This window comes from Oncorhynchus nerka, linkage group LG27, assembly GCF_034236695.1.
Source record: "Oncorhynchus nerka isolate Pitt River linkage group LG27, Oner_Uvic_2.0, whole genome shotgun sequence".
Classification (NCBI taxonomy): Eukaryota; Metazoa; Chordata; class Actinopteri; order Salmoniformes; family Salmonidae; genus Oncorhynchus; species Oncorhynchus nerka.
Genome location: NC_088422.1, coordinates 60,649,007 through 60,660,922, shown reverse-complemented (window position 1 = coordinate 60,660,922; position 11,916 = coordinate 60,649,007). Strand labels below are relative to the sequence as shown.

Below are 11,916 nucleotides of genomic sequence, written 5' to 3'. Positions count from 1 at the left end.
ACATAATCCTACCTCAGTTACGATTTTTGTTCTCTTTTGGGGGGCTCCCGACTGGTGCAGTGGTCTAAGGCATTGCATCTCAGTGCAAAAGGCATCACTACAGTCCCTGGTTCAAATCCAGGCTGAATCACATCAAGCCATGATTGGGAGTCCCATACGGCTGCACGCAATTGGCCCAGGGTAGGCCGTCATTGTAAATAAGAAATTGTTCTTAATTGACTTGCCTAGTTAAATTAAAAATACATTTTAAAAAATAATCTGTAATTATCCATTTTGAATAGGAAGTTATAGATTGCTGACAGTGACTGAATAGTTTTTCAAAAAGCAACATTGATATACATAATGATATTGAGGACATTTTCCAAAATCTAAAGTACAAATGCTTTTGTGGGTCTAATGATTACCCATGCTATTGGTGAAAGCATGTGTGTGACAGTACTCATTGATTTATTATGCAAGGAATTCCTTTGATCGGGGTTTTCTATAAAGAAAAAGGCGTGAAATTTTAATCCTTTCCCACAGCCCTGCAATCGTGAGCTGGACAAACAGTGGATAAAGGGTTTCAGCACATTAGGCAATGCGGCACCAAATCCCTGCTGGCACACCGACATCTCTCTCAACATCATGCCACATAATGCATCTTATAGCATTTGTAAACTAAAGGATAAAAAAAACTGCAGCTATAATGCTCACTATTTAACAAGCACCGAAACAACTGTCATAAAATGTTTCATCTAACCCTAGCCCTGGGTTATAACTGTTTCACTAATGATTTATTAATCCTAGCCATAGCTTTAACCTGTTGTTGATTGTATCATAAACCTTTTGCATCCGTATCTGACCAGTCAGATCAGCTCTTTAGCCAATAATCAGCACTGCGTTTTAACACTGGGGACCATTTTCGTACACATCACTCCGTGATGTATAGTTCTGTTGGCTGGGAGTCCCTTACTACCAGAAGGGCCCAGTGAAGTAGAAGTTGACAAAAAATATAAATAAAGACACCCCCAAAAAACGACTTAAGTAGTACTTTAAGGTATTTTTTCTTAAGTACTTTACACCACTGTGTAAAAGCAGCTGATTGTTGGGTAGGTCACAAGAAAATGTCAAATGCTTTCAGATGAGCCAGAGTAAAGAAAAGACGGTACCCACTGCTCTAAGGCCCTGGGTATTTGCGAAGGAACTCTTTGAGTATTTCACATAAACCTGTGGCCATCTGAGGTTCTGACATCTTAGCACTTGCAGTTTCAGAGGAAGGATCAACATTGCGACCCAAGTGCCATCAAAGGGTACAGGGATGGACTCGTCAGGACATGCTACCTAAGTGTGGTGTCCTTTCAACATTTTTACCCATCTCTGTAGCTATGATGCAGTGCAATCCGTCACAACTGAGAATTAGGCATTTCTCACTAATGCCATTGGGAAACAGTTTCTATGCCAGGCAGCCACATAGGCGAATACTGTGCTGACCTGATCCTTCCATGCCTTTAAGGAGCTTGTGGCAACATCATGGATCAAGGTCTTTTAAAAAGTTATGAAATCTCCTGACTTTCACCGTGATACATATCAAAATTATAATATTAAATTGAGTAGCTGATTCTAGGTGCCAAGATTAATCGTAATGAATGTAAAAAAATAAAATAAAAACTGAAGCATGAAAATATATACTGGCATCCTTCAGATCTACATGCCCTGATGCTAGTATGAAATAGGGGCCCTGAGGGGAGGGAAGGGGGGGAACATGAGGCACCAAGGCAGTGAAAAACTCTGCCTCCATTTAGTTTGTTGTTTTTTTTCTTCCTCAAAGTGCCTGGCGGTTGCATTTGTCACGTCTTCTTTTCATGTCACCACTCGCCACCTGCTCCAGAAATTCCAGAACATTCTCTAAACCCTCCGGTGCCCCCATAGCCCTCTCTGCCTCCTCCCTTTCCTTGGCCCCATCCACTCTGCTTGCCCAACACAGGGAATCAAAGAAACAGTGCTGCTACAGCTTTCATTCACTGGCTTACCCTCTCTCCCTCTGTTCTTTTTTTGTTGTTGCATTGGACTCAGGCACACACAAGTAACTACGAATCAGGTCAGACTGCACAAAGATAAGCAGTTCCTTCCCTCCAGCTCATTTGGGCTTTATCTGTCCCCCTCAGAAGGTGCCGCGGGGCAGTGTTCACCTGCTGCTGCACAGTGCATCAACCAGCTGCCACTGGCCCCCACCACCGTTGCCCCCCCACCTCCCCATCTGGTTGTCTGAATTTTTATCCGTACATTGTATAGAAAGGGGGGCCACGAACGAAAAACAAGCACTCCGCAGCCCCTGCCATCGCTGGTGCCTCTTGATACCATTGTTACAGCCAGAGGCCAATCCCACACATGACCCAGGAGAAGGGGCCAAACATGAACTGACTGCTGACCACCCATGAAATTAGGCTGAAAGGCCCAGTGGTGGAATTTCATGGGGATGGAGTTGAGTGAACAAAACCAACAGACCGTGATTGCTTTGTGCCTCTGGCAGGTGAATCAACTCTCCTGTCATTTGTCATACTGTATATGAAGTCATTTTACAAAAAAAAGTGTTTTAGAAACACATACCACCTCGGTTTGTATCGCATAGTAAAGAATTGTGGTTTTGATCGCTTATTTCATATTATTGTGAGTTTAATTAATGCTTGTTAACTAATACGCCATAGCTGATGGAGAAGATCCGTCTCCATACTCTTCCACATTATCTCAGCCAGAGGAGCTCACTACAACATGCGTGTGATATTTTTCATTGACCACACGGTGGGGATGTTGTAGTAGAGTTGAAGTTTCTGGCTATCCATAAAACTTCCTACTACTTGTTGATCATTTCAACCGCTGAAATTATGCATCGCCATGTGACCATTTAAAAATGTTTTAGCAAGTGTGAATACAAAAGGAAACAAATGTATTGGAATATGCTAACATACATACTTCACACAAGTATTTGAAAGAAATAGCTTTTTAGTATTAATATTATTATTTCACATCAACCAGTAGTTTTAGCAATCTCACAGCACTCATTCTCAACCAGGAGGTCACTCAAAATTGATCTACACTATTAGAAAAAAAGTGTTCATTAGGGTTCTGTATAGAACCTTTAGGGATGTTATTGTATATATATATGAAGCAAGCGATAGAACCCTTATTTGTTCCATTTGGAACCTTATGTAGATTTTTCTAAATATTCACTCCTTTTATATAGAATCCTTAAAGTTACAAAATAATTGATGAAAATCAGCTCCCTTTACCACCCAGACAAAGCGTTAAACATCCAGGACTATATACGCCGAGGACCCCAAGACGTGATCATTCTGTTTTTTGCCCTAACACCACAGCTGATTCAAATTATCAAAGATTGGTGATAAATTGATTATTTTTATCAGCTGTGTAGTGCTAGGGCAAAAAAACAAAACGTGCACTCCTTGGGGTCCCAAGGACAGAGTTAGGGAAACCCTGGTCTATATAACACCAGTTAGGCCTATGTAGCACTTGCAGTTCACTTTGTGTCACACCATATTTCAAAACTAGACTGATGCCCCACCAATTGATATCGTAACCTTTGTCATTCGAAAACACCAATTCTTCATAGTACCAATTGATAGCATACTTTATACTCCACCCTTAAAAGTCAGTTAACGCTACAGATCAACTCAGGACCTCCTGTTTACATAAGAGCAGGCCCAACTCCAGGTTCCTCCTCCTCAACTAATCTCCTATCTTCTTGTCTTCAAAGCCACAATGCTTCACAGGAAAGGTTACATTCAAGGAACCCCCTTCAGATCCTCAAGCTGAGGGTTGCCAGTTCCCTTCAGAAGGATATCCCCCAGACTTCACATAATCACTGAAGTCTGTTGGCACATTTAACAGAGAGCAGACCTGAAGATGAAAGAGATTAAGGGGAGCTAAAGATCAGTACCTACTTTTTCAGTAGACATTAGTTTAGACATCAAAATAAGAGCATGGAAAACACTGCTAGCCAGTGGCCAGTTTAGGTCATGGATAATCTAAAGACCATGAACCTTACATTGAAAAACAGTTGAGTTAACCATTTGTTGGTTTCTAAGAGCTTCTTCACACAATTGACATGTGGTTTCAGTGAGATAGTCCTACCAGTCTAATCTTGGCCTGAACCTTCTCCATGTCTTCCTGTAGATTTTCATATTGAGGTTCTTCATGGGGGGAACTTCAGAATCAACCCAAGAGGAGATTCCAAGGCTTTCAGCCTTTTTCATGAAACATAAAATAGACAGACTGAAGATCCTATTATTTGCATGAAAGTCAACAGGAACAAGCGACCGATGAGTAGATAAGCTATAGGCATTTTATTACTGCAGATGAGAGGTCAAACCTGGCTTTCACATCTGTGTTGTTTTGAAGAAGCCATTTCCAAGTGATTCCAAATCCATAATAGAAGGAAACCTATAAAAAGAGGTGAGTGTAGTTTAGAAATGTATCTGCAGTTGGCGAGAAATTTGTTGTAAAACTCAAATCACACTTATAAAACAAACCAGTAAGCCTATACATGTAATGTGCAAGTCACAAAATCATATGTATGACTATAGCTGAGTAACAAATCAGCTGCTGTAACAACACTGGTTTGCCATGCCTGCCCTGGGGTTTTGAATAGCTATTAAAAAATAGTGTCTAGTCAGACCATTATTACTGTTCCAGCTGGATGATACAGTACCTGCGAAAGTATTCACCCCCTTGGCATTTTTCCTATTTTGTTGCCTTACAACCTGGAATTAAAATAGGCTTTTGGGTTCCTTGGTGTCCACATCATCAACAAACTATCATGGTCCATTCCTCCTGACCGGTTACATCACCGCCTGGTGCGGCAATTGCTCGGCATCTGACCATAAGGCGCTACAGAGGGCTGTGCATACGGCCCAGTACATCACTGGGGCCAAGCTTCCTGCTATCCAGGACCTCGACGAGGCGGTGTCAGAGGAAGGTCCCAAAAATGGTCAAAGACTCCAGTTACCCAAGTCATAAACTGTTCTCCCTGTTACTGCACGGCAGAGCGGTACTGGAGCGCCAAGTCTAGGTCCAAGAGGCTCCTTAACAGCTTCTACCCCAAGCCATAAGACTGCTAAACAATTAATCAAATGGCCACCCGGATTTCAAGGTAAGGTCTACCGAGTGGGGCAGCGGTCTAAGGCACTGCATCTCAGTGCTAGAGGCGTCCCTACACACCTTGGTTCGATTCCAGGCTGTATCACAACAGGCCGTGATTGGGAGTCCCATAGGGCGGCGCACAATTGGCCCAGCGTCGTTAGGGTTTGGCCGGGGTAGGCCGTCATTGTAACTAAGAATGTGTTCTTTATCTGACTTGCCTAGTTAAATAAAGGTTCAATAAAATTAAAATAGACTTGTTGTATTCAGCGCATGTGACAAATAAAATTGTTTTTATTTGATTTACAGGGTAAGGAAACCAATGTTTGACTTTGCTGATAGCTATTGTAAAGAGGAAAAATGTACTTACTATGCCTGTGATATGTGGTTGTCCCACCTATCTATCTTAAGATAAATGCACTAACTGTAAGTCGCTCTGGAAAAGAGTGTCTGATAAATTACTAAAATGTCAAATGCACAAACAACCCCCTGTGACAAGTCATTGGAAATAATCATAATAAAATACTATCACAGATTACATCTGTGATACTGTTGTATGAATGATAGTCGTTTCAGTGTACAATAAGCCCATACACTGAATCATCAAAGCTACTCTGGACAAACTCAAGAGCGTGCGAGAGGAATGGATGATAATGATGTTTGTTAGAGTTCCAAAACTGATAAAGAATTGTGCGACTTCGAAAATGTTCAATGTGCTAGAATTGACTACACTGTGTGCCAATAATAAACACCTTTTTTTTGCATTGGTTAGTCTTGTTAAACCAAAAACTGCTGTGAGAAACTAATCATCAATATGGCTTTCTAGATCTGATGACTGATTGAATGATCAAAATGCATTCCAATAACACGGGGTGCCAACAATGAGGTGACAACAATTACACATTTGGACAAATTATTTCACATGGTGTCTTTAGTAAATTTGAAAATGTAAATGCAAACACATACGAGTTAAAATTAAGGCCTAATTATTTAAAAAAAATAAGCTGTACAAATACATAAGTATTTACAAATACAGTTGAAGTCGAAAGTTTACATAGAACTCAGCCAAATACATTGAAATTCCTTTAATCCTAGTAAAAATTCCCTGTCTTAGGTCAGTTAGGATCACCACTTTATTTAAAAAATGTAAAATGTCAGAATAATAGTAGAGAGAATTACTCATTTCAGCTTCTATTTCTTTCATCACATTCCCAGTGGGTCAGAAGTTTACATACACTCAATTAGTATTTGGTAGCATTGCCTTTAAATTGTTTAACTTGGGTCGAACGTTTTGGGTAGCCTTCCACAAGCTTCCCACAATAAGTTGGGTGAATTTTGGCCCATTCCTCCTGACAGAGCTGGTGTAACTGAATCAGGTTTGTAGGCCTCCTTGCTCGTACACGCTTTTTCAGTTCTGCCCACAAATGTTCTATAGGATTGAGGTCAGGGCTTTGTCATGGCCACTCCAATACATTGACTTTGTTGTCCTTTAGCCATTTTGCCACAACTTTGGAAGCATGCTTGGGTCAATGTCCATTTGGAAGACCCATTTGCGACCAAGCTTTAACTTCCTGACTGATGTCTTGAGATGTTGCTTCAATATATCCACATCATTTCCCTTCCTTATGAAACCATCTATTTTGTGAAGTGCACCAGTCCCTCCTGCAGCAAAGCACCCCCACAACATGATGCTGCCACCCCCGTGCTTCATGGTTGGGATGGTGTTCTTCGGCTTGCAAACTTCCCCCTTTTTCCTCCAAACATAACTATAGTCATTATGGCCAAACAGTTCTATTTTTGTTTCATCAGACCAGAGGACATTTCTCCAAAAAGTACGATCTTTGTCCCCATGTGTAGTTGCAAACCGTAGTCTGGCTTTTTCTATGGCGGTTTTGGAGAAGTGGCTTCTTCCTTGCTGAGCGGCCTTTCAGGTTATGTCATTTACTGTGGATATAGATACTTTTGTACCTGTTTCCTCCAGCATCTTCACAAGGTCCTTTGCTGTTGTTCTGGGATTGATTTGCACTTTTCGCACCAAAGTACGTTCATCTCTAGGAGATAGAACACGTCTCCTTCCTGAGCAGTGTGACGGCTAGACGGCTACGTGGTCCCATGGTGTTTATACTTGCATACTATTGTTTGTACAAATGAACGTGGTACCTTCAGGCGTTTGGAAATATCTCCCAACGATGAACCAGACTTGTGGAGGTCTACAATTTTTTTTCTGAGGTCTTGGCTGATTTATTTTGATTTTCCCATGATGTCAAGCAAAAGAGGCACTGAGTTTGAAGGTAGGCATTGAAATAAATCCACAGATACACCTCCAATTGGCTGAAATTATGTAAATTAGCCTATCAGAAGCTTCTAAAGCCATGACATAATTTTCTGGAATTTTCCAAACTGTTTAAAGACACAGTCAACTTAGTGTATGTAAACTTCTGACCCACTAATTGTGATACAGTGAAATAATCTTTCTGTAAACAATTGTTGGAAAAATGACTTGTGTCATGCACAAAGTAAATGTCCTAACTGACTTGCCAAAACTATAGTTTGTTAACAAGAAATTTGTGGAGTGGTTGAAAAACGAGTTTTAATGACTCCAACATAAGTGTATGTAAACTTCCGACTTCGACTGCATCTACAAAAATGTAGACAAAGTGCATACAGAGCCCCATATTTGTTTTTCAAAATACATGAATCAAGTATTTTCATTAAATAATATGGATAAAAGTAAAGTTTTAAAAAATTATAATGAAATAAATACTACAATTGATTTCAATCCGGTTCTTCTTGGGCCTGTATGTTTGGAGTGGTGTATAATGTCATGTGCCAAAAATGAATTATGAGATTGGAGACACCTTGTAGATGTAGAAGCTTCTTAGTATAGATTGCACCATCAGTTGCTCATCTCTTATTGAAACTGGGGCTTTGGATTGAGATCTGGGAAAGTTTCCCAAAGGCATCCATAGTGTCTATGTCCAGGCCTGACTGAGGGCCTTGCTCAGGGTGGGTTGACAACCCCAAATCTGTTGTTATATCCAGGGGCAGGGTGCTCACCCTTGGTAGAAACTGGGACAGTGCAGGAATGCCTCTGTCTCGCCCCTGGAGCCTCTGCCTGCTGCCACCCAGGCTCACCAGGGTCCCATGCTTGTCAGAGACATAAATATTGTAGCCGTCTGGGAGGATGTTTTCCTTGAAGGAGCAGTCATCTTTCATATAGGTTTTCTTTGGGGAGAGGAGGGAGAAAATAAGGTTTAGTGAATATGGAGTGACACACATAGGCTATTTGTCAGATCCTCTTCATCAAAGTGTGTCATCCTGACTGACTCCTGCCAGAAGTTCTTCGAGAGCTATTTGCATAGGGTACACAGAGTCACTAGAGGCCAAGGCTGTTATTCCTGTTCCTTTCCAATGAGGTTTTAACTATACCCTAACAGTGGACAAAGGTTGCTGCAGTGACATATAACCTATAGTAAACCTATATATTTCTCAGTATTTGACAAATGTATTTTAAATCTGGTATGGAAATGTAATGTAACATTATATGCATCTCCAAACTATGAATTGCAGTTATTCACAAATCGGAGCTGCATCTGAAATGGTTCAATCAATGTGAACGTGAAATAAATGTTACAATCAAAAGTCAAATGTGACTTACCGATGCGTACAGTCTTCCATTCCCTTCCATGCAGAGATACTGCGAGGCTGCTACTCCTTTGATTGCGACACAGCCCGTGTCTACAGGTCGGATTTCCACCAAACCTGTATCAACACAACAGGTCATTCAGTTGACTTTAAATTAAAAAGTATGAAATATTTCCAAATAATAATAAAACAGTAACAGAAATACATAAAGTCATACCAATAGACAACCACAACACGTGATAAGACAAAACATAAAACACGGGTTTATATTGTGCCTAATCTGAATAATATCTCAAATTTGGGATGAAATGGGAAAAGTTCAGTATTTGGACATGAGCTGACTCCTCTCCTTATTTTGAATGTTATGAAGGAGATGGCTGAGAACCAGGTGGATATTGTGGTGGCTTTAGCTCTGTTGATTCTAGCGGTGGATCCCTCCAGGAGATAACAAGTTGTAGATCCAAAGAGTGTTCAAGTGAGCCTCCTGATCAAACCATGCTTTCAAAATTGCCTTTTTATTTGCTGCAGTAAGCCAGTTAAAAGTGGATATTACTCTTTGGAGTTTAGACAGGTTTACACAATTTCTAAATTAATTTGATTGACTATTAGGCATATCTCTGATGTATGTATGCACATTTTATGAACAACATAATAGAGTTACCATTTTAAAATCCACGTTTTCAAATGACTTTCTCAAATGATGCCAATACAATCCTCAACCAAAAGCTCACCACCTCTTTCATCAAAACAACCTATCCAGAATATCTCCAATACATATTGTGAATGACCTTGCCAGTGATATTCAAAGATGGCAAAGTTAATAGGGTCTCCATGTCTCAACAAAATGCTACTTTTTCACCGCAGCTCTATTCATAGTGGTAGCCTACTTACTGTAAGAGCTCTGCTCAGGAGATCCGTGCACCTTGCCATTCTCGTTGATTAGCAAATGCAATCCGTGTTTGGCCGCATACAGATGTCTGAGCCGGACCGTCTGTCCCCATCCGTTGGCTATATGAGGCCCCGAGTCTGACAGTGGCAGACAAACAACTCCAACCGCAAAAAACACGCTGACCATGCATACTGCAGTAACTGCAAGTGTCATTTCGCTCTTGACTATATAAAATGCTCTTTTCTGATGCTTTTCTCTGTCTGTTATCCCAGACCGTCTCCCTTCTTTGTATCTGTCGTTATTTTCTAGTAAGACAATGTCCCAGCCTTTTTAAATGTGCTGCTTATCAGTACGATCGATAACCCTTTTCCCAAAGCCAATTCTGGGAACAACATAACACACTCTCTCGACATCCAACAAAATCATAGGTGACTGGTGGCCCACGCCACGACCAAGGATTTATAAGAACAGTTAGCCCTTTAGTTATCAAAGTCAAAACATTGATGATCATATAGTATTAGAATTCATTGATTATAATGATATGTTTTGTTTAAATATGCAGATTCCATTTGATTTATAGCCCCGTGTAATTCATAAGGTCTTGAGAAGTTAAAGTGAATTACAGGATTAAAGTATAGCCATCCACTCGTCGTTATAATATAACAACAACCTTTTTAAATTAGGCTATACTAACTAAATCCGGTTTGCCATTGCTCAATCAGGGGGAGCGTTCCATTATTTCACTAAATACCAAGTGTACAAATCATGTGTAATTCAAACCAGCTCTGGCACAGGAGCATATCTGTCTTTGTTGGACTTAGTCAACTAGCACAAATAACAGATTTACCCCTCTGTTATCTGATTTTGACCGAGGGTTTCCGATGTTTAGTGTGCACTCGTGGTCAATTGACGAACTCCTCGGTGGACTGTGAAATGGAGGCTACATAGAAGTTAAACAGTAATTTAGAGCAAATATCCCCATTCATGAAAATGCAGCCGAGGACTGACATTTCAAAGCGCAGTATGCCAGATCAGGTAGTATTAAAAACTGTGTGGGCGGTCGAGACAACATCTCTCGGTGAGTACCTTATTCCAGTAGGCCAACGTTTGTCAAAATTCATGTTTTGAATTCCTTATGAAACTGAAGTCTTTAACTTTACTCATAACATTATGATTTGACCGACTAAACGGGAGACTACTTGAAGATTACTGGCTAACCACTACAGACCGTGCTCTGCCTAAAATAAATAGCCTAATTCTGTAAACCAGATTATTTTTCACTCAGTGGTCAATGTCATTATACTCACTAGGTGGCGCACAATACCACATTATCAATTTTAAATTCAAAACAGTCTTCGTGAGCTTCATGGAGTCTTACCTTGACACATGCAATTGGTTGGTGAAGTTCGCGCTAATGATGTCTTCAAAGTTTACAAGTATGTTGGAAAGGAAAGGCCTGCTTTTGCGCACTTTTACGCCTTGAATTGGTGCACTGCGCATTTGCCTTACATATTTGCACGGAGGCCAGCTGTCTTCTTGTCTGTTCAGGGTGATAGAGGTTGATGGTGAGTAGGGGAACCTCGGCTGGTTAACGAGATGAGATGGTAGCCTTAACCCTTTTATAGCTACATTTAATTGTAGGCATACCGAAAAGGAAAAGTAATATTGCCATGCTGATGTTGTATTTGACTTTTGATCAGTATGCCTTGTCAGTCAGTATCATGCCCATAGTCTCACACAGGCTCCTGCCCTCTGATGATCGAATGGCGACAAAAACGTTGTGTTTTTGGTATACTTGTTGGTAGACCTCGCGAATTGTTTGCTCCAGACGTCTTAGTAAGAGTCAGTTCGCGTGCCTCGACCAATGGCCCCATCAACAGGGAATTGAAGGCCTGCACTGCAATCCTGTGCTGTTTGTTACCTGATGGTGGCATTTGAGAGAACGCCTTCATGCTTTGGATGAGTGAGTAATGTTCATTGCACTGCTTGAGTCACAGTTTAAACTAGTCTCTCTTGCCAGGCCGAACTGTCTGGTGAAAGACTTGAGAAAAATGATGTCATGCTGAAATGAATCCATGGCTTCTGTGTGACGCTCAGTGCAGAGGATGTGACATTCATTGGCCTACTGATCTACAGCACTATTGACCTATGTGGTCATCCTGATGTCCCATCGAATGAGAGTTGATTGCTCTGCTAATGCACTCACTGGCAGGCAACTTCCATCCGTTATTATACATATATTGTAGTTT

The 11,916-nt window shown here is 40.8% G+C and overlaps 1 protein-coding gene across 1 annotated transcript; it reads right to left on the bottom strand.

Moving 5' to 3' along the window:
* Positions 1-6,764: 6,764 nt before the first annotated feature.
* On the bottom strand, positions 6,765-9,986 carry fgf19 (fibroblast growth factor 19). Its single transcript, XM_029638886.2, has 3 exons — positions 9,670-9,986; positions 8,792-8,895; positions 6,765-8,358 (listed from the first exon to the last, which is right to left on the bottom strand). The coding sequence occupies exons 1-3, from the start codon at positions 9,878-9,880 to the stop codon at positions 8,038-8,040; spliced, it is 636 nt and encodes a 211-aa protein (XP_029494746.1). The 5' UTR covers positions 9,881-9,986; the 3' UTR covers positions 6,765-8,037.
* Positions 9,987-11,916: the final 1,930 nt, after the last annotated feature.